Below are 23,715 nucleotides of genomic sequence, written 5' to 3'. Positions count from 1 at the left end.
GATTATAGAAAACACAGGTTGGAAAATAAAGGTGACTTGCACAATGCCGGATAAATTTTAAAATAGCCAGGAACATAATTTCTCCCACAATTCTTTTGACTAGTACAGGGGAATACAATTTTTGTCCTCGAACGAAAAAGCAGGATGGGGACGTAGCGCGCAAATTATCTAATTGGTGAAGGGCACAGAAACAGAGGACTTCTGAACTCCCCGTAGGCCCCCAGACGGCGGACTAAGGGCAGAAGCTGTTAATTGAGCGCCACCAGCTCGCACTGCGCATGACCGCTCTCCAACACGATCCACAGAAATGGTCGCTGTGGAGTCCTTTTCTCCAGGTTTTCCAGGCAGCCAAAAAGGAAGGCGGGGAGTTGGCGATGAACAACGGAATACGGCGCTCTGTGATTGGTCAAATGAGGGAGGCCCCAGAGCCGCCGAGAACGGTTGATCATTTTTTCGTTCAATAAGTGCCTCTCAAGCGCGCGCCAGAAGGAAGATACTGTGCCTTAACAAGTCCATTTGATCTGTTATTTAAGTTTTCCCGTTTCAATAACTTGCTGAGATTGACACTGAATAAGCTCCGCCCCCTGCTCTTTCCGTCCCAGCCACCACGTTCTCGGCTGAGAACTTCACGAAAACCCGGAGAAGAGGAATCCGAGTGGGACCGGCGCCAACCACAGAGCTGCGCATGCTCCGTCTCCAAGCTCGGGGCGCGAGTTGACAGGAGTGGCGGCTGCGGCTGCGTGGTGCTCGGCTTCAGGGGCCTGCGGGCGGCGGCGGCGGACGGGGCGGCGCAGCAGGTGAGAGCGACGGGACCGCAGGTGGAAAGGCCGGCTCTCTACCTGGCCGAAGAGAGGGGTGGGGGGCTTGTGGGCGCCTCCTCCCCGCTCGGAAAGGTCACTGGTGTCACTGAAGGATATTTGGGGGCGGGGAATAGGAGGAGGCTGGCTCCTTAGAAGGCTGAAGATCTATCTTTAAAACAGCTGTTGGCAGTGAATCCTTGCTGCAGGAAGGAATGTAGATGGCGAGGAGGTGTTCCAGTGGTGTAGGTAGAGTTCCAGGTATAGACCCTTCTCCCTCTCCCATCTGCGCGGCCACCCCGTAAAGTAGAAGGAAAAGGTGTCCCAGTGAAAGCACCAGTTGCACCTGCGCTGCCACCTGTGTCTGTCTGGGAGGTGAGAGCCACCCTCTGACGTGGAACTGGATGTCAGAACTCTGTACAGCGTGCTAGTACCAACTCTGAAAGCAGAAGCAGGATTCGGGGCTTTGGACGTTCCGGGGATGGAAATCTTTTTAAGAGGGAGACCTCCTGAAGTCATACGCATCTTCCTCCCAAATTGGACCATGCACAAATCCTGTTGCTGTTTCAGAGGCTCTCTGTACCTGCAGTTTTTCATTGATTAACGTCATCAATTTATATTCGTATTTGTCACACTGTGCTAAGTTAGCAGATACAGGCATGGTCCCTGACCACATGGAGCTTATATTCAATGATGGAAGGGGAAACAATAAACAAGCACATTGATAAATGAACAAGATGTTTCCAGATTGTCCTAGATTGGGTTCCCTGGGAAGCAGACTCAAAGGAGATTTGTGGGCAGGACATTTATTAGGGAGGACTTTTTGGATCTTACCAAGGAAGAAAGGAAGCAGGATTGGGTGGATAGAAAAAGTTGAGCTGTATTGTAGTCCCAAGGAGGGTCTCCACCAGTCTCACAGGAACTCTGGTGCTGGGTTGGGCCTTCATAGTTGGCCCAAGTTGGATGAACCGCCAGGCCTTTGTACCACTGCAGTGACCAGTCATTGGATACCCATTGCCCTAGAAGGAGGGCATAACTTCAACTCTCTTCATCCAGTCAGTCCTGGGACTGACATCTGTCTCAGCACTACCAGGAGCTTTAGTCAAATAGGAATTTCCAGAAGTGCCTGTTTTTATATATGATTTGTATTGAAGATATTGTACGTACAGTAATAATAATCACTACTATGCATTGAATCCTTCTCACATATTAGACACTGGACTTAAGCAATAAATACATAGATATATACTTAGGAATCCTCATTATGTAGCCCCATGTTACAGACAATGAAATTGAGGCAGGAAAGAAGTAATTTGCCTAAGATCGTAACTTGTGCGGGAGGTTAGAATTTGATTTCCATCGTTACTCAAAGCTTCATCACACTGGGACTCTCATGTTTAATCACTGGCAACTTTAACTTCATTAACTGTTATCAGAGAAATAAATATGAAACTATCACCCTGTCTTTGCTATTTTGCTCTGTCCTTCAGTTTTCCGGTTCCCTTCATGATTAGCTCTCCTGGCCCTCACTTTAGGAGCCTGACTGTTATCTTTTCTATAACATCCTGGAATCTGATTACAGATCTACCCTACTCTAATCAAAATAGCCCCAAAGACCTCAGAACCTCTTTCTTGAGAATCTGGGGTTTGTATTCACATCTAGACTAACAGAAACTGCCTATAGTTTATGGACCCACTTGCCTTAGTCATTCCAGACCTCTCTTTCTACACTCAAGGTTGACACCAGTAATGTTTTTTTTACCTTTTGAAATAATCAAAATAATAGCTAACAGTCACAGAGTCCAGTCTGAGTGCCAGGTATTGTGATAACTGCACAACAGCCTTGTGATGGATGTCGATATTATTCTCATTTTATGGGTGATGGGACTAGAGGCATTGTGAGGTTAAGTGACTCATCCAAGGTCACAGCCAGTTGCAAAGTGGTAAGGCAGCGATGGAAAGCCCAGGCAGTAGGATTCCCCAACTCATCCCCTTAATCACTACACAACAATACATCCTTACTAAAATAATTTGCTGTGCTTTCCCTTCTGGAACTAGATCCTGGTGGGCTTTTTGTGCTGTACTAAGAAATGTAGGTTTCACCTTCTAGTCAAAAATGTCACTGAAGGCTTCTAAGCAAAGCAGAAACATGAATGTATTTGTTGTATTTGTTGTTGTTTTCCCCAAGATGGCTGTGTTAAGAGGGTAGAGAATGGATTAGTGGGCAATAGGCTCGAACAGTGGTTCTCAGACTTAAGCTTCAGAATTACCTAAAGAATTTGTTAAAACACAGATTGCTGGATCCCAACCTAGAGTTCTGATTCAGTAGGTCAGGAGCAGCCCAACATTTTGCATTTCTGATAAATTCCCAGATGATGCTACTGCCTGTGGTGAGGGGACCACACTTTGAGAACCACTGGACTAGAAGCGAGGAGATCGTGAGGTAAGGAGGGTCTGGACTGTAGCTTTGGGGAGAAATTACATAAAAGAAATGTCATGTCAAATGGAGGATTGAGTGACTGACTTTATGGGGAGTATAAGGAACAGGGCAGAGTCCACTATATCCAGATTTTCTAACTGAATGGCATGGTAGATAATGCCTTTTTTATTTTTATTTATTTATTTATTTATTTATTTTTTATTATTATTTTTTTGATAATGCCTTTTTTAAAAAACCAAAACAGGAAGCAGAGGAGGAACAGCAGTTTGGGAAGGAAAGAGGATTCGTCTTTATATGAAATGAGTTTAGACACTTGTGGGGAATAACAGTGGGATAAGTGGGTTTAAGCAGGAGATGTAGATGTGGGAGTCATTGGTGGATGTGTTAAAACAGAAGCTTTGGATGTGAATGAGGCCACCCAGGAGACGAACACGGGGGGGAAGACGGCCCAGGACAGAGCTTTGAGAAGAGGGAGTAGGTGGATGGAAACCAAGGGGTCATTAAAGGAGACTGAGAAGGATCAGACTAGTCTCAGGTACTTAAAGCGTTTTAAGAACTCATCAGAAGTGGTGCAGAGAGATCACGGAAAGGGAGAGATTGGCGATCTTTATAGTCAGGGCAGTTTCCATGGAGAGTGGGGCAAAAGCAAATTACTTGGGTTTGAAGATGGAAGTGGGCAGTGGCTCTAGAAACATGCATTATTTGAAAGGAATCAGAGTTTGTAGTACTGGAAGGAAGGCTGGTAAAGGGCAGCTACATTGGGCAATTTGTTTTTGGTTCTTTTCAATGGAGAAAACTGGTCAGGTTTTGCGTAGGAGGAAGACCAATTCCAAGTGGGAGGTGGAAGGTAGAAGAGGGGGGTTAATGGAGGTGGAACCGTGAAGACACGGCAGCAGGTGGGACTGGCTGGAGCACAGATGACAGAAGTACCAGGCCTTCCTCTGAGACACTGAGGAAGGAGGTGAAGATGGGAGCTGAGGTGGACACGTGGGAGCAGGAAGTGGAGGGGCTCATAGCCAGTAGCCACAGTTTCCTCTGGCCAGTAGGTTACCTGCAGAAACAAAGGTGGAGAGTAAAATAGAAATCTCAGAAATGATGAAGACAGAAACCAGCCCTTTCGGGATTGAGAGCGGGATTCAGAGCTGGGAACATAAAGTCATTGCTGCAGTACTAAGGGCCCCATCAGCTGCACACTTAATCTGGAACAGTCTGCTGTCTGCATAGTACCCAGTCCGCTTCCTCCACCAATCTGGGCATCAAATGGCAGCCAGATGTAAAGACAGTGAAAGGGGATGGAAAGATTCTCAGACAACTCTGTAAACTTTATAACAACTCTCCAAACCTCTCTGATAAACCACAGCCTGCCAGTAAGCTGGCTGTCTCTTCCTCATTAGTCGCTAATCAGTCACTCACTTTTCACATCTTAGGCTGTTGACAGTAAAGCTCCCCTATAAAACTTGTGATGCTTTCAGTATATTATTTATTTATAAATACATTGAATTCACAGTAACAGTGGGGGCTAACCGAGATCATAAAACGCCTACACGTAACTTGACCTTCACCGTACTCTGTGCCTGCTCCTGACCCGCTCCTGGTGAGGCTGTGCTGTCAGCAGCCCAGCTACTGCCTGTAGGTCAAGGTAGGGGTACGGTTTTGCAGAATGGAAACTTTAGAACTCAGGTGTAGTCCATTCAGTTCATCAAGAATTGACAGTAACGTTTTTGGTACCTGTGTTTTTACAAGACTGGAAAAGCTCAGCAAAGCTGTTATTTTAGGTGATGTAGTTAGAAAAGAAAAAGAAAAAAGGAAGCTCTTGTTCTCTTTAGCACGCCAGTCAGTTGAATAGGCCTGAAGACAACATGCAGTCCTTTCTAATGTGTACACAAAAACTGCCAAAATGTGAACTGCTGTATTAACAATTGAGGATAAAAAGAACTATTTTCAGGGTTAGTAATTGGAACTCAGGAATGAAGAATTCACAAATCCTTAAAACCAACATTGCCATGCTAAAAGAAAAGGCATTATACAATTCCAATAAACTTCATCGAATATTGCAGTCACGAGAGCTGGGTTAATTAATTGTTCAACGTTCTGTTTAGCGTTCTCCATGTTTAAGTTACATTCAGTAGTTTTTTTTTAAATTGTTAAACATTACAGTTTTTCCCCAAATACTTTAAGCAGAGCAGCAATGAAGACATAAAGAATTTACCTTACACTGTGTCCAAAAGACCAGCAGATGGCGTCCAGCAAGCCCAGTAGGCAAAATGAGAACCTTCCACAGAGTATTTCCTGCATCCAGGTTGTTGTAGGCCTAATCAGTAGCAAAACGTGGTGGTTTTAATTGACCTGATGCTCCATAGAAAGAGTAATCTGATAGCCAGAGCCAGGTTGTTTAGGATTTTCTAGGGAGCTTAACTGCTTTTTTGCCCTTCTTTGCCCTTCACCTTACTGACCAGTTCCAGCACCAAGAAACCTTCCTTTGGCTTGGAATGTAACAAGTTGCAGTAAGCCTGTCAGAGGCCTTAATGGTAGAAATTGAAGAGCTAGTAATCTCTGTAATACAAATTGAGGGGAGGGAAAGTTGCTGTTCTAGACGCATTAGTGCCTTAAATTTAAGAGTATTTGTGGTCTGAAGCGTATCTCTCAGTGTTTTCCTTTCTTAGCCTTTATATGCACTCAAAAAGATGACGATATTTTAATGAGGCAGAGATACAGCAAGCTTTTCTCCATTCTGTTCATTAATTTCTCGCTATTCATTCCGTACTAAGAACTAAGCTAAAAAAACTGAACTAAAATTAGCCCCACTAATCTCAACCATTAGTAGATCATGGGTGTGTTTTTGGAGGATATAGGCTTTTTTACCCTCTCATTTTGGACCAAGTGGCACCAGACCTGTTAACCTCCAGTGTACCTGACATGAGAAGAAAAACATGCCAGGTGTAATGCACCAGGATACTTGCCTTCAGTGACCCTCACAAGTGTGCACCATGCACCCAGAATGTTCTCGTCCATCATCGTGCACTGGAAATTCTGATTGACTCTTATTGCCAAAGTTGGGATACTAATTCTTGACTTTTGAAAATTGCTGTTAAGAATACCAGCCACGACTTTTAGGACTCCAAAATCTAAGATGAGTGCCACAATTAACTGACAGTAATTTTGGAATCAATCATTTAGAATTTCCTCATGTATAAAGTGGTCTCATAAAATTGCTATGAAAACAAAACGAGAAAAAATATGAAACCTTTTGAATAATGCAAAGTATACATTTTTGAAAGAAGAGTATAAGGAAGCATAATCTGTGTTGATGGCCTCTAAACATTTTCTAAACAAAAGGCATTTAAGTGGATAAAACCATAAACATTTACTTTCTGTTTTACTTAATGTAAAATTTACTAATCTCATTTCCTTTCTCTTGGTTTCCTCCATCAAAAGAGTTCCATACCTTCTGGTTTTGTTTATTTGTTTTTTTTAGGAGTGTGTTTAAATAAGATTCAGGAAAGATAAGGGCAGTGGCAGGTAGACTAAAGGAGGGTAAGGAGAGGGAAGAAGTCTTCCTGCTGTTATTTCTGTTGCTGCTTTACTCCAAGCAAACTTGAAAGGCTCAGTGAATGAACAACAAGCACTAACTTATTTTAGAAACCATCCTCTTATTGCCCAACAAATCTGATCATGTTGAGCATATTCTTGAGAAATTTCTGTTTCAGACTCAGGAATCTCTCGAGTCCATAAAATAGTTCCATACCACTTGGAATAACTTGTTGCCAAATGTTTTGGGGTCAGGACCATTTTAAGATAAGCTGTATCTAACTTCGTTTTCCATCTCCCAAGTTGGAGCTCCCTTTCTCCCTGCTGCTCAGCACTGTGAACCTTTGTAAAAGTCAAGGTTTTAAAAACCTTTGTGTAAGTTCATTTGAAAAATTAGTTAATTGTTAGGAATTCTAGTAAGACTTTGTATCATCCTGAGAAGCAGCATGTAGCAGCTCTGAGCATGGGCTCTGGAGAATTTACTAGAATACTTATTATTCTTAGCATGTTTAGCAATAAAGCACTGAAAAAAATCTCAAATTTCTATCAATCAGCGATCTGTCAAATTAGGGTATTGCCATAAATCAAAAGCTATTCAGCCACTGAAAATCATAATGAAGATTTGTATTCTTGCGTGAAGAAAAGATTACAAAACAGCATGTATATTCTAATCACATTTTTGTTAAAACCAAAATGATTACAGATATTTTAGCTTTCTTTTTCTTATATCTGTATTTTCTAACTTTAAAAAGTAAGACAATATTATATATTTTAGAAAAGGGCAGTAATGCTGATTTTCATTTTGGAAAAAAAACCCACAAAAAGACTTCAGAAGAAAAAAAATGGGTTAAATCAAAATTTTATCCCCAAAATATATGGATTGTATTTAAAAGCTCCACAAGAAGATATGAAAAAAATAAGTAATGCATCATTTCACTGACTACTTTGTTGTCTTCTTCTTACAACTAACAATGAGCCTTATTTAGTGAAGTCTAACTTATCTGGCCCTAGAATATGGGTTATTTAAGCAACAGAATACATGTAAAATTCTGGAAAGCTATTAAGTGAAATGAAGCAGGTGAAGGTTACTGTGCCATTTAAAAATAGTCCATTTTGCTTGGTGGAGATGGACTGTCGTGCAGATGGTGTGATACTCAGTGTTTTTATGTGGATTTAAATGTGAAGACTGTAAAAGTACTTTGTAAAGTAAAAAGGCCTGTCATCCTGATCCTAATCATTTTCCAAGCCTCTCAAAGGACAACAGGATAATCATCAGAAAATAGTTACCTGCTCTCTCACCCCCGTTAGCCAAATCAGTGTGTGAGATACGGAGAGTCTGAGGAAATGGGGGCATCTAGGTGTTGAGCAGATATTACAGCAATTAATCATTAAATCAACCCACATCAGTTACTAACCAGGAAGTGCTGTTACTGGGCCTCAGTGGTAATTTGGCAAATATGAGTTTTCAGCCAAAATAGATACTAATTCCCAGGTTTAACTAAACCTAAATCTACAAAAAGATGCATAGATCCTTAAGTTATTCTAGTGGAAAAGAATAATAGTCTATTAAACACAACATAAATAAAATGGAGCGCCCTCCTTTGTCCTTAACCCAGGGATGACCTGAAGATGTATTGAGTACAGGGAGCTAACTTGATCCTAATCTGAGGAAGGTTCTCAGTACATCACATTTCATCCTGTGACCTACATGGAGAGGATAGTACCACACTTTCCAGACATTGCTGTTATAGCTTGTACTTTAATCTGTTCTGAATTTTAATTATTGAGTTATTTATGTCAACTTTATTATTATATCCTTTTATCCAAGTGACTCTTTTCTGTAAGCTGTTTTCCTAAAAGTTTGCAACTCAGGAAAAAGTAACAAGTAATGAGTGATGATATGTTAGTGATCGCGAGAAGTAAACAGTGAAGAGCAGAGATGCCATCTGTGAAAAGTACTGTGACTTGATAAGCTCATGTTGAGAGGGACAGAGTTGGAGGTGTTAAAGTCACCTTAGGTATTGAGACTGGATGTGAAGGACAATATCTTCTAAACCTTTAATTCAAGGTATTTTGTGGACAAAAATGCCACCTATCAGTCAACACAAGCCAGTTGACTTTGGTTTACCCTCAGTCCCTCCTTCCATCTAGGGAGTAACCCTTACTGTAGTTCTTCCCTCATTACTTACTCAGAGTCACCCGGTGCCTCCCCCAGTGGTTTTATTGTTTCCTCAAATCTCAAATGTCCCAAAGGCTTTTGCACAGTGGGCTTCACAAGGAAATGTAATCATGTTACACTTATTTGTGATTGACTTTTTCCGAAGATAGAACATGAGCATGTCAATAAAAGGTATGGTCTCTAAAGGCTGCAAGAAGTGTATAGGATGCCAAAGCACTTTAGAAAAGAAAAAGGCATAAAATACTTGGAGTTACAAAGTAGGCCGTGTTTTTTCCATCTAGTAATTTGTTTAAGCTTAGCAACAAAGTTCTTATTAAATGTGAATTTGGACCTCAAGGAGAAATGGTTTCTAATGCTGGGAGTAATATATGTACATAGGCATAACTCTAAGCCTTCTGTTTTTCTAATATGTATATACAGAACACAGAGACAATTTAGGTATTTAGCTCATTAGTCCTGAATATTAATCTTAATTTAAAAGGGAAGGAATAAGTGAAAATTCTGTTCAGGCATTTTTCTAAAGGCATTCACACAAAATTACTGTAAGAAATTTTATGATACTGAAACTCGTATACATGCAATTGAACCTAATTCTTAGTATATCCCGTAGATGAAGGAGCAATCCTTATTGTCCTGTGCCCAGAAAGGAACTCGGAGAGCAGGTCCATTCATAGCATCACAAGTCTATAAGCTAATCACTAAAGCCTAGTGAGTGCCCTTAAGTGAAAAAGTATAAGGAGTCCAGTTGTACGGACTCAAGTTCCCAAACGCAGCGGATCATCAGAAACAGACTTCCTGGGCTACACTCCATGCTTTCCAAATCAAAGATAGAGCAAAAAAGACTGTTCTCAATACTACTGAGCTTTGAAACTCCAGGCAAGTTACTGGCCCCAATTTCTTCATGTAAACTGGATTGACAGTAACCCCTGCAGGGTATAGTTATTAGCGATAAGGGTAAACACTCTAAAATGCAGTGGTTCAGCACATAAGTGTGGAAGTGGCATTAATTCATAGAGTCCAAACCAAAAGTCTTTTGCTACAACTGGAATCCATGCACGACTCAGTCTCAGTTGAGACATCATCACTCACATCCTGTCAGAATGCAGAATCTGAATTCTTACTGCATATTTAAGGATTGCCATTCGATCCTTCTGTTAAAATTGTGACTAAATATATTTTTTTAAAAATCTAACTTCATTGTGGTTCAGAGAAAGTATAATTAATTATATAAAGAAAACCAAGGATCCCCAACCCGCGGGCCGTGGACCAGTACTGGTTCCGGGCCTGTTAGGAGCCGGGCCGCCCAGCAGGAGGCGAACAGCAGGCGAGGGAGCAAAGCTTCATCTGCCCGCTCCCCGTTGCTCGCACTACCTCCTGAACCATCTACCCCCCACCCCACCCCCGTCCGTGGAAAAATTGTCCTCCATGAAACCGGTCCCTGGTGCCAAGAAGGTTGGGGACCGCTGAAGTAAACGATTTTGATGCATGAGTGTTTCCAAAGATTCCAATGGCTTTCCCAGCAGGTAATGTTGCTCCTTTACAGTTGCTGGCTAAGCGTTTAGTATTGCTCTAGAAGTTTCCCAAGCCTGATTTCCTGCCATCCCTTTAAGTCTACAATGTCTCTTTTTGTTAATGAACATTGCAATGTATTGTAACTAAAAACTTTTAACAGGCAGCGTTTATTAGAGTGCAATATTCTGCTTGTGGTGGTATATAGATGTAATTTGAGGGATTTTTTGTTTGTTTGTTTCTTTTAACTGTTGGCCTTTTCTTAGGTGCACTAATGCTGAAGCACTATGAGCTTTCAGAAGTTCTGGAGAGACTACAAAGTTCTGGTTGTTATGATACCTCTAGTTGGGCTCATACATTTGGGGTGGCACAGGATCAAAAGCAGCCCTGTCTTCCAAATTCCTAATAAGGATGACCTTCCTGAGCCAGACAGTCTGGCACCCACAAGTCCTGAGAAGAACCACATCCCAGGGGAATAGCAGACTTGAGCGCTTCAGGTGAGTTTGATTTAATGTGGTCAACCAAATGGCATGTTCCAACAATGGGAAACAATCTTTAAGAAAGTATAGGGCTCTGGCAATAAAAGCCTAAGTTGGTGAGTTAACCTGTTGTTTTTATTATGAGCCACTGGCAAAATATTATCCTACAGTTGCTTCTAGAAAATTTGGTTCCACAGAAAGCTTTGACACTTGCCTGAAAGGACAGTCAGTCCATTACTTGTCCTGCCCTTTTCACTAGCAGTGTCACCAGGATCATAATTGTGTCCAAAGGAGCAGTTTTTCCCCTGCCATAAATCCATGCCACACTTACAAATCTGTAACTTGCAAAAGGTTCTTTTCTTTATTATTGTTCTCTGATTTTTCCAAGATAAATAAAACTAATTGTATTTATTCCTTAATATCTACAGTCAGCTCTCCGTACCCATAGGTTCCAAATCCACAGATTCAGTGAACCACGGACCAAAAATATTTTTTAAAATAATTCCAGAAAGTTCCAAAAAGCAACTACTTACATAGCATTTACATTGTATTAGGTATTATAAGTATTTTAGAGATGATTTAAGGTATCTGGGAGGATATGCCTATGTTATATGCAAATACCTCCCCATTTTATATAAGGGACTTGAGCATCTGCAGATTTTGGTATCCGAGGGGGGGGGGTCCTGGAACGAATCCCCCATGGCTACCAAAGAATGACTAATATTTTAGCTTCAAAGTAATTTGTTACTTTTCAGAGTCACTGAAATAAGAGCATATAGTAATATAATTCAGGTCTATAGACCCCTATCAATAATTCCCAAATCCAGAAAGTTCTAAAATCTAAAAGGTTTTGTCATAACTCCTTAGCTAGTTGATCTTAACTGACATGAGGCATTAATCTTTATTCCACTTAATATGAATATTTAGTTTCACTGCATAAATATTGTTGTATTTGATTATGAGTGTTATACTATATTATGATTATATTGATTCCGGGTGTTAAACACCATATTATTTTGATTTTGGGTGTTATACACTATACTGTATTTCTAAAATCCAAGAAATAATGAATTATGAAACTCATTTGGCCCCAGATAGAGAGCTGTGACCCTACAATTGTGGAACATTTTCTATTTTAATATACCACTTTGACCTTCAGGTGAGTAATAATGTCCTAGTGGTTGAAGTATGTCAAAAGAATGTGCTGTATCTGTCCGTTATTTTTAAAAATTTTTACTTTTATTATGGAAAGTTGCAAACAAACCCCAAATAGAGAGAGAATAGTATATTCAACTCTATGGTATCCATCCCCCAACTTTAACAAACTATTAACATTTTACCAATCTCTTTTTATCTATCCCCTCCCTTTTTTTTTTATTGCTGGAATATTTTTAAGCAAGTCTCAGGTTTTGGTATGTATCTTTAACAGTGAGGATAAACACATACAACCAACCACAAGTGTATTATGACACTGAAAAAATTAATGGTAACTCTTACTATTTAACTTTCAGTTCTAGCACAAAAGCATTCATACACAATACATGAGGGTGAGCCAATAAACTATTTACAAAATAGGCAGTGGGCTGGATATGGTCCATGGGCTATAATTTGCCAACCACTATGATGGTGTAGTCCATTACTTCATTAGGTGCTGCAAAATTATGCTGCTGAAATGCTATCATTTCTTCTCCATTTATTAGCTGGACCAGCTTTGCCTCAACTATACAGTTACCACTCAAAATGCATTTATACAGGAAAAGCAAGATATATGGTTTATTTCCCTTTATCAGTTTTTATAATAAATTTGAATTATCTCAGTCTATTACTGTCAGTATTCTTTTTAATGCTTAAATTTTCCCATCTTAGATTCCCTCCAAGTTGACTCCTGTGTCATTTTTTTTTTTTTCCTGTGCCCTTTGATATGATCCAAGTGATCTTTAATAACATTATTACTTTTTGGCAGAAAAAAGTCCCCAGCTCATCTAGTTTATTTCTTGCCTCAGACCTAGAATCAGCCACTTCTCCAAAGAGCCCTGATTCCTTTTAGGAAAAAATTTTATGTGTTTATATTTCTTTAAATCATATTTTATAGCTCTGAATTTAGAATATAGTCATGTAGGTTTTAGTATTATTTAATTGTTATCCATCACTGCAAAAAGCCCATCTGCCAGGCCAGTGCATCCAGGAATAGTCAGGGCCATTCATGTAATGGTAACTTTTGGAATAATGGGTCACATTGTTAGGAAGAAAGAAATAGCTGAACTGACACTTCCAAACCTATGCTATAAGCCAGCCCTGTGTTACGTTTCTTTTTTTTTCAGTTGTACCTTATTTTGTCTAGATCTAGACATAGGACCAGAAGTCAGCAAGTTTTGACATCGTAAAAATGATTTGGGAGTCACCAACACTCTTCCTTTCTCATTTTATAGAGATATTAGCCAAAAGATGTGGTTACTGGTCTCACTACCACAAGACTGTTAGAGGTGCCAATTTGGCATTCTACTTTTGAAAAGTCGCATGTCACTATTATGTATTGAAAAGTTACTAGAGAAATCACTTTATTAAGCACAGTCTCTGTTATGATTTGTGGTTTGTGTGTGTGTGTGTGTTGTAACGTGCAAATTTATGTATGGAAGTCACTAAGCTTTCATTTAAATGTATTTCACAGATTTTGCCAAATCTAAAATAACCTTTGAAATAATATTTAAGTACCTTTGTTGTTCCTTGCATAAGATGAACAGAAACTTTTTTTCCTCCTCGTGCTATAAAAAGAGATGACTATAGCTTTATCATTGCAGGGAGAAAGCTGGCCATCATTGCTTTCACTTTATTTGGGCCCAGTTGCCATGGTTACAGCCCTTTAACTAAATTGGGAGGAGTGGTAACCAAAAGAACACTTTGCATAGCATTCCCTTGTTCTCTTCACATCTTCTTTGCACATCTTCAAATCACCTTTTTGGTCTGTATCGTATTGTGCCATAGACAGCTCTGGGTAGTACTGTAGTCTGAGTAGTTCAATTAGTTTTATTTGTGCTAAACACTGTCCAGTGGTTAGCGTGGTTAGCATATTCCTGAAAATAACTAATAATTGGCTGAACCTTTACCTTCAAAGCACCAAGCCTCAACAGATAAGGTCTATGACCTGAGATTTTTATCCTTTCCACATATTATTATAGTATCAGAATTTTATGCCTCAGGCACGCTCTTCCAACCTCATTAAGGAAACTAGTACAAGCGCTAGCACACTTGGTAAATGATAGCATTTTATATTATTTACACTCTTTGAGATCACATTGCAAATCAGATCCTATTTATCTCCTTGTCATCCAGCACACTCCCTGGCTTTTGTATTTATTGTCATTAGCCAAAATTTGGGGGATGGTTAGATATAGGACATCAAAACTGAAAATCATTGATTGATCGGGTAAAACTACAGAAAACTGCTCTGACTTTAGCCAAATATTTTAAATTAAAACATTGTTTATTCTTTGGTAAATGTGTTGTGTAGATTTGTCTAGCTAGATGTAGACTGTACATTAGAGAGTGTCTGTATTAGGAATCCTAACAGTTATCTCATTTTCATAATTACTTATAAACAGGATTTGATATAAATGCACTTGTATTCACACCTAAGATTTCCAAGCAAACGAAAGTTAGAGAAGAAACAACACTAGATCTTGATGTAAGAGAATAAAAACATTTGGGACTCAGAGACCAAATTCTATGAGTTTCACATGGCATTTGTCTTCTAGAAGCATATCATATTTGAATAACTGTACTGTAAGCTTTCTAGCTGTGTTACTGTGCATTCCAAAATTATTAAAATATCAGTACTTTTTCTTGTAGGGATTCATTGAAGAATAAAGAAATGAATGTTTAGTCTAAGTTGATTTACATTTCTCATTCTTGGGGGTTTGCGCCAGTGGGTAGTTCCTTTTTCTAAAGAAGGAGCAGAGCATTAAAAGTAATTACTAAACTATAATCTATTAAATGTTTTGGAATTATTTCTCTAAAATGTTTTATTTTTTTTCTTATAGAAAGAAGCAGCTTTGAGTCTGAGCTTGAGTTTGAAAGAAGAAATGAAAAATAGCAATTGGATCAGAAAGAACTGGCTTCTTGTAGCTGGGATTTCCTTCACAGGCATCCATCTCGGAACATATCTTATACAGAGAGCTGCAAAACAATCTGTAAAGTCTCAGTCTGAAGGCAAACAAAAGAGTTTGAATAATGAACTAAAATAAATATTCGGAATTACTAATATGTCATTACACCATTACGTGCCGATTAGTATCGTAAGCATGGAGCTAAGTATTTAATTTTATAGCCACAACGCTGTATATTCGGACTTTCCTTCCTGAAGGATAATCTTGTTAACTGTTGAAACCCACCACAATACAATAAATAGAAAACTCTGGTTAACAAAATAAAAGCTGTCTTCACAAATTACCACCTGAAGTAAGATGTCTCGTTTAGAAGCTAAAAAGCCCTCATTCTGTAGAAGTGAACCACTGACAAGCGAACGAGTGAGGGCCACCCTCTCTGTCTTGAAAGGCATCGTCACATCGTGCTATGGCCCGGCAGGCAGGCTGAAGCAGCTGCACAACGGCCTGGGGGGCTCTGTGTGCACAACCTCCCAGTCGGCAGCCCTCCTCGCCAACCTGCCAGTCACCCATCCCATTTTAAAGATACTGACAACTTCTGTGCAGAATCACGTGTCCTGCTTCAGTGACGGCGGCTTATTCACAGCCATTCTTTGCTGCAACTTAGTTGAAAATGTTCAGAGACTAGGTTTGACACCCACCACTGTCATTAAGTTAAATAAGCAGCTTTTGAGCCTCTGCACCAGTTACCTAAAATCCGAGGCCTGTGGTTGTCGAATCCCAGTCAACTTCAGTAGCACTCAGATCCTCCTCTGTTTGGTGCGCAGTATATTAACAAGTAAACCTGCCTGTATGCTCACCACAAAGGAAATCGACCATATCAGTACTTTGATTCTGAGAGCCTTTCTGCTTATAATTCCAGAAAATGCCCAAGACCACATCATTTTAGGAAAGAGTATAATTGTCCCTTTAAAACGTCAAAGAGTTATAGATTCTACTGTGTTACCTGGAATACTTATTGAAATATCAGAAGTTCAATTGATGAAGATATTACCTATCAAAAAATCAGATTCCTTCAAGGTGGCACTCTTTTGTGTGTCTTTATCCGGAGACCTTTCTGATACTGGAGAAGGAAATGTGGTGGTGAGTTACGGAGTTTCTCTTGAAAATGCAGTCCTGGACCAGTTGCTTAACCTAGGAAGGCAGCTAGTTAGTGATCACGTAGATCTCGTCTTGTGCCAAAAAGTTATACACCCATCTTTGAAGCAGTTTCTCAGAACGCATCATGTTATTGCTGTAGACAGAGTTGGAGTGGCTGTGATGGAACCCCTGAGTAAAGTGACAGGTAAAAAGCACTCTCAGCTTTTGCCCCTTATGGTTAATAAATCACACTTCTTTTGAGCAAAGATATTCTTGGTGTGTGTCACTGTTAACATCTTGAACAATCTGAGAAGCCGCCAACCTCACTGTGTGTGTATCATTTCTGGCAGCAAAGGTTGTTTCTGAAAAAGATCCTGCATTGTTCACTTATTAAAAATTGAGTGATGATGACTATTTTCTAGGTATTTTCCAGCCCCAAAATGTACTGCAGAGTCTGTCATAATCTAAAACTATTAACCCCCAAACATTTTACAGATTATTGAGAAATCTAACATTTTCATAATCACATGAAGTCTTTCATACTTTAAACAAAATTCTTCTACTTGAGTTTTACAAAGCTCTTAAGTCACATTGTATTCAGAAGGTAGTTTTGCAACTAGAATATTCACTTTTATCTAACTCCAACAAACAACTGTACTTCTGCCTAAACGGTGGTTCCTAATTAGGGGGTGGTGGTGTGTGTGTGTGTGTGCCCGCAGGCTAGCTTTAAATATCCCAATATCCCAAATATTTCCAGCTAGGCTCCTTGAGAGTTGGGATCATCTTTTAGTTTCAGTGCTTACAACAAGCCTGGTCCACAGTAGGGGTTCTAAAATGTTTGTTGAATTAACAATAATATGTTTATTAACATAGAGAATTATAACAGGCAGGAAATTCACCGTATTTCACAAACTCAGCAAAAAGAAGCAAATAGAAGGTTGGTAGTCACCTGCTAGAGCCAAAGAGAAATGACAGGCTGAAGAGTTCCTGATTTGAGTCACTTTTCACTATCTCTCTAACTGCATTGACAACCTATCAGAAAGACAATCATTTCATTCGGATCAATTTCAGTTCGTAAGTTATTAGACTTAAAAGTTTAAGTCTAATAAATTTTGTTAAAACTGTTAAAGTTGACTATTTTTAGTCTTATTATAAATCATCGAAAAGGAGAAGGATGAGTACCAGTACTGAATCCCTAAGATCTCTGGGCTATTGCCCTGCCTCTGTAAGACTGTCAAATGATCGTTAGAGTGGAAATTGTTAAGAAATAACAGAAATCGTTCTTTGGAACTCATTGGTAATATTGTGGGTCAGACCCATATCCTTAAATATTTACTGGCTTTTCATGAGTCAGGTGATTACCAGTTGGAAATATTGAGTATTATAGATTATGTAGTCAGTTTTTAAACTGAAGCATTTTTCCATAGAAACAATATTATAAGTGGGCACTGGGTTTCCACACCAGCCCACAATTGATATTTGTCCCACTTGTAACTAGAACACGGTAGAACATGAACTGACCTATTTTGTTTGAAAATGGATATGAAAAGTTATGTGTTTTCCAAGTATTTGCAGTTGATTCTTTGGAGTGTTATCAAGTGTTATCAAGGAGTGTTATCAAGGAGTGTTATCAAGGAGTGTTATCAAGAGATTGCAGAGCTGCCAGTGGGATTGGGGAGAGTGCAAATGTTTTTTATAGACATGCCCTGCCCTGCTTCCCCAAATTATGTATGTAACATTACGCAAAGCCAGGGCTGCAGTCTTGGATCTCGGGAGCAGAAACTTTTTGAGACACAAGGGAAAAGGGGGGGAAAAACTATACCAGGCCGATGGTTCTGGTAAACTAATAACAGGTGAAGTATCTTTGGGACCTAATCCATCTTCTCTGGTGTATCTAGGTTAACATTACCTCCTTTCTCCCCCTTCAAACAAAATTCCTCTTTACTGATGATCTAGGTTAAGTAATGGGGTTATTGTGCCTGGTTGACTGGTGGGTATGAAGCTTGTCATAGCTTACAGAACATTTTTAACATTTGGTTTGATTTATTTGTGAAATAGACATGATTATCCCCATTTTACTCTCCTGTGGGAAAGCCCACCCAGAAGAGTTAAATGACTTGCTCCACATCAGAGGATAATCAGCAGGAAAGGGGATCCTCTCCTTACAAATTCTGTTGGTTCCACCCTTGAAATTATACAAGATGTAGAGTTTTGGGGTTTTTTCCTTAAATTTTATATCCCTCAAGTATTCCTTATTCTTTGAGACTTCAGAAGTAAAGAAGAAAGGCTATTCAAAGAAGTGAAATTGTTCATGATTGTTTTCTAGGTTTTTACAAAATTTTTGAGCTGCAAGTATTTTTAGACATAATTATTTTAATCCCATTAGTTTCAAAGAGGAAACTGGCCCAAGAAGGTACATTGCTAAGAGTTACAGTTTTAATCTTAAGACTTTAGTATTGTTACTCCTTATAGAAGGTTTGTGCCATTTCTTACATAACTACTACATTTAGAGATTTTTAGAAACCTTCAAGTCATCCTAACTTCTCATTTATTCATATTTTTATTAATTTATGTCTTGTAAAATTTTACTATTTTACCTGTACAGGAAGGAGGGCAAATATAATCAAAGAATAACAAAATGAAATAAGAATGTCACATACTTTATTTTGGCATAATTTAGGTAGTTGTTTACATGCAAACAGTTGTTAGGCAAAAAGAAAAAAGAAAAAAATTCCTATATGTTCACTAAATGGAGCCCCAAAAGAATTCAACTACACAGCTATTTGCATAGCTTAATTTGTGTGTTTTAAGGTAAAGATCATAACACCTTTAAAAAATGGCCTGTCTCCTCACTTCATCCTCATTCCAGATTAGTGGGGTTGTTAATTTGGGGTCTCTGATCCCTGCACGGGCTTCCAGGGTTCCTGGACTTCCTGAAAATGTATGCAAAATTGTGTGCGTCTTTTTCTGGAGAGTACAAAATAGCTTCTAACATGTTCAAAGAAGTCTGTAAACCAAAAGAACCTCTGCTTTATTTGCATATGATTTTAATGACAGAATACTACTTATTTCATAGGTTTAAGAAGATGCATCTTATTTCTTTATCCTATATTTCATATCTTAAATGATATGCTTGTGGGACTTTTATATTGGCTAGGAATAAATATTGTAATTGTAAATGATTGTATGCTCCATCTTTACTCATCCATTTTGTGTTTTCTAAACTTTTTTTAAAAAATAGGAACAAGGCCTATTGGTTCCTTGGACTCAATCTCTCCCAGTAGTTATGGAAGTGTGAAAGATTTGTGCACTGCAAAATTTGGCTTTAAACATTTTTTTCATATTATTCCTAATGAAGCAACTGTCTGCAGCTTGCTTCTCTGCAACAGAAATGACACAGCCTGGGATGAACTGAAGGTAAGTAATAAACTTTGAATTCCACGTCTAGGGGCTGAGGCAGGGATTAAATAATCACTCAGACAGTGCTATAATTTTTTTTCACATCGGTGAGCTATGCTTTTTTTTTCTTCATAACTTCCCTAGGTTGTACAGAAAGCAAAAACAACAAAAATGTGAGAATTAAAATGACAAGTAAGCTGATTGAATTGCCTGTGATACTACAGAAACTTGGCATGTTGCCTCTTATTATTTCTAGTATTTTACAAGCAATCTGAAAGTCCTTGATGGGGACTTTTCTTAAGAAATTAACTTGAATTGTGTACTTGTTGATGCTAATGTGTATGAATAATTCAGTTAGCAATAGATTCCCCAGTTATACCCATCATCCACCTCTTAACAGGAATAACACATGCAGCTTTTATACAATGGAAGCAATGCCCTACGGCATTGGTCACAGACTTGAAGAATGCATGCTCAAGGATCTATCCTTGGTGAATATTCAAGGTCTGTGTGTTTTTATTACTGCTTGGTTGGATCATTTCCATAGCAACTTGAAATACATTCTGTAGCATTTATACAGCTAAGTTATTTAGACTGAAATATTTTTTTGGTAGAAATATTTGCATACCTTGCTGATCCGGTTATTGTGTTTGTGAATCTCAATTTGAAGAGCTAAATGTATATGAAAGAGGATATTAATCCAGACTGTGAAAACAAACATCTGGCTAAAGTATTTTCTTTCATCTCTTTATTATTTCATCTTTATTATTCCAAAATGTATTCATCACATGACAACCTTAGTGACACCAGTTTTGTTCTTCTGCAATTAAAATCAGGCTCCTTGAGACCACTCTCTAAGTTGCCTTGAAAACGTGGTTATATTTCTTTGTGTTTCTGATGTCAATGTCGGATACTGGTGATTCGTTTCTTTTTTAGCTCACGTGTCAAACAGCACTGCATGCTTTGCAGTTAACAATCAAGGAACCATGTGTTTTATTAGGAGGTGGCTGTACTGAAACTCATTTGGCGGCATATATCAGGCACAAGGTAGGTTAGATAGTCCTTAAGTTATCTGAATTCTCAGCAACATTCATTTTATGAGATAATAAGCTAAATCATAATACTCTGGAGCCTTCAATGCTTAATTTCTCAGTAGTCTTGAAATCAAATATTGTATTTGAAAACACTTGAGGAAAATAACACTTGCAAATATAAGGTAATATCTTTATCACAGTGATTATTAATCCAGCCTTTTAGCAGGTAATCACATTCTTTGAGTATTGTGTCTACTGCCTGTTGAAATGAGCATTCTGTAAATGGGAGCTGTCACCTTAGAGAGCTCAACTGCTGTGGTACAGTAATAAGTGATATTCATGATGAAAGTGTTGAGATTCTATAGAATACTTCAGTACCTTCTGGATCTTCAAGAAACAATTTCATTTATTAAAGTGTGCTAATTATTAGACTCTATTATAATTTTTTAATTGGTATTCATTTATGATATATTGATTCTATTAAATAGAATTGTTTTATTAATCTATGAAACTCCATTTCCTGACAGTAAATTTAGTGCATTGTAGTTCTTATTAATTATTTCATTAACACTGACCTACTCTATTTGAAAATGGATACAAAAATGTATGTGTTTTCCAAGTATTTGCAGTTGGCTCTTTGGTTAGTCAGGAGTGCAGAGCTCCCAGGGATGCCTGGGATTGAGTGTAAACGTTTTTCATAGACATGCCTTGCCCTGCTTCCCCAAATAATTTAAAATCTGTTTGAGGATAAAGCCCATTCATGAAAAGTTATTGGAATTTACATTATGAAAAACAAAACCATTGCCAATCTATTGATGCTGAATGGACAATAACATGGTCTGCAAATGGGACTGAGGAAACTAGAATAAGTCTTTTGGAGAAGGAAGGTGTTTTGAGTAGGATTTTAAAGAAACAGTATAGCACTGAAAATATGGGAAAAGAATATGCCATAGAGATGATCTCATCTGGTTCCAACCTCCTGGGCAAAAGAAAAAAGTGGTCACTGTTTTTAAGTAGTTAGGATATGGGTTTTTAACTATCATTCAAGCATGAGTTTGCTAATATATTACTTTTTCTATCATGAAATTTCTAGGATAAACTTTTTAGAATGGTGGAAAAGAAGCAGTTCAAAGTTGTATAACCATGTCATTAATTTAAAGAGAAGAACAGTTATTTTTTAAACATTAATGTGAAAATGACACGTGCTTAAATGGTTTTTGTCTTAATAATAATACAGGTATTCGCATTTTAAACAAATCTCAAACATTTGCCAAGCATAAATAAGTACTTCATCTGGGACATTAGCCTTCTGTAGGTTCCTCCCGGATGTACAGAAGCCTGTGATTCACATATTATACCTTGTCCTTCATGTATTAAGGAGGCAGTACTGGGCAGTCCTTCAGAATAAGTTGATGGTGGGGTTTATCCTGAGTCGTTCATTCTGATAACATGACTGGCAGCGAGCATTTTTACTACAGCAACCAGGTTAAGGGATTAGCCTGACCAGCTGGCCCATCCATGCCCTTTAGCCTTGTGCCAAACCCCTTAGTACTGTATGAATAAGGGTTTGATCAAGTATTTTTCAGAAACATTCTTGTCATATTAATTGCTTTCAATGGTTTTGTTACTCTTTAGACACGTAGCGAGCCAGAAGGCATTCTTAGAGATGACGGATGTACCCAGACAGAACTCCAGCTGATCACTGAAGCATTCTGCAGCGCACTCGAATCCCTCGCTGGCTCTTTAGAACACGACGGAGGTGAAGTTCTCACTGACGGGAAGTATGGACACTTTTGGTCAGTTCAGGCTGATTCTCCCTCTGTTGTGAACTGGCCAGATGTGCTTTCAAGATGTGGCTGTGGACTGTACAGCAGCCAGGAAGAACTTAGCTGGTCCTTCTTAAGGAGTGCTCGTCCTCCTTTTGTGCCTCAAACCTGCCTTCCGTGTGAAGCCACGGACTCAGCCGGCAACCTGACCTTAGACTGTTTTACTGCAAAGCTTAGTGGCCTACAGGTGGCTGTGGAGACTGCCAATTTGATTTTGGATCTTTCATATGTCATTGAAGATAAAAACTGATGTAAGAGAATAGCATGTTTATATTACAAAAAGAAAAACTAGTGACGTGTCAATAAAGAAAAATATTGAGTGTATGTGTTCTCTCTCAAAGACCTGTTCAGCAATTGATGATTCATAAATTTATAGATTTACTTATTTAAGGAAAAAAGAATTGATTCTTTTTTTTAAAATTTTTTATTTTATTTTATTTATTTATTTTTGGATGCGTTGGGTCTTCGTTGCTGTGCGTGGGCTTTCTCTAGTTGTGGTGAGCGGGGGCTACTCCTTGTTGCGGTAAGTGGGCTTCTCGCTGTGGTGGCTTCTCTTGTTGCGGAGCATGGGCTCTAGGTGCGCGGGCTTCAGTAGTTGCAGCACGCAGGCTCAGTAGTTGTGGTGAGCGTGGGCTACTCCTTGTTGCGGTAAGTGGGCTTCTCGCTGTGGTGGCTTCTCTTGTTGCGGAGCATGGGCTCTAGGTGCGCGGGCTTCAGTAGTTGCAGCACGCAGGCTCAGTAGTTGTGGCTCGTGGGCTCTAGAGTGCAGGCTCAGTAGTTGTGGCGTACAGGCTTAGCTGCTCCGTGGCATGTGGGATCTTCCCGGACCAGGGCTCGAACCCGTGTCCCCTGCATTGGCAGGCGGATTCTTAACCACTGCGCCACCAAGGAAGCCCAAGAATTGATTCTTGAATACCACATTATTATACCACAGAATAATAAAAATATGAAGCATTGTTAAAGATACGGTAATTATCTAGCGGTTTCCACAGATACCACTGTACATTGTTCTACATTTCTGTTCTCGTTATTTTGACATCATTCTAAGAGCATAACAGAAATTTTTTTAAATCCTATGTTCTTGTTCAGATATACTTATTACAGACATTTTTTAGTTCGTAGTAATTACATATGTTTAAAACTAGATTCCAAAGTATCACAAAGCATCTAGTACCTACTGCTCATTCAAAAGAAGTATTCAGACTACACATTCAGTAAAATTTCTGGGTTCTTTAACTGAGACTATATCATTCACTGGTTGGGTAATTGATGTAGGAGCTGGTC

General features: G+C 39.0%; 1 protein-coding gene across 3 annotated transcripts; it reads left to right on the top strand.

Moving 5' to 3' along the window:
* Nucleotides 1-623: 623 nt before the first annotated feature.
* On the top strand, nucleotides 624-22,752 carry MKKS (McKusick-Kaufman syndrome). Of its 3 annotated transcripts, XM_036826554.1 has the most exons (7): nucleotides 624-797; nucleotides 3,170-3,240; nucleotides 10,720-10,950; nucleotides 14,970-16,377; nucleotides 19,414-19,589; nucleotides 20,508-20,618; nucleotides 22,241-22,752. In XM_036826554.1, exons 4-7 carry the CDS (start codon nucleotides 15,393-15,395, stop codon nucleotides 22,679-22,681), a joined length of 1,713 nt encoding a protein of 570 aa, XP_036682449.1. In that variant the 5' UTR covers nucleotides 624-797; nucleotides 3,170-3,240; nucleotides 10,720-10,950; nucleotides 14,970-15,392; the 3' UTR covers nucleotides 22,682-22,752. The 3 variants fall into 3 exon arrangements, with proteins under 3 accessions (XP_036682449.1, XP_036682450.1, XP_036682448.1); XM_036826555.1 differs by lacking the exon at nucleotides 3,170-3,240 and having other exon boundaries at nucleotides 679-797; nucleotides 19,531-19,589; XM_036826553.1 differs by lacking the exon at nucleotides 3,170-3,240 and having other exon boundaries at nucleotides 679-797.
* The last annotated feature ends 963 nt before the right edge of the window (nucleotides 22,753-23,715 follow it).

The sequence above is a fragment of the Balaenoptera musculus genome, chromosome 15 (genome assembly GCF_009873245.2).
Source record: "Balaenoptera musculus isolate JJ_BM4_2016_0621 chromosome 15, mBalMus1.pri.v3, whole genome shotgun sequence".
Lineage (NCBI taxonomy): Eukaryota > Metazoa > Chordata > Mammalia > Artiodactyla > Balaenopteridae > Balaenoptera > Balaenoptera musculus.
The sequence above is the reverse complement of the archived record's forward strand: the minus strand, read 5'-3'. Positions and strand labels throughout refer to the sequence as shown.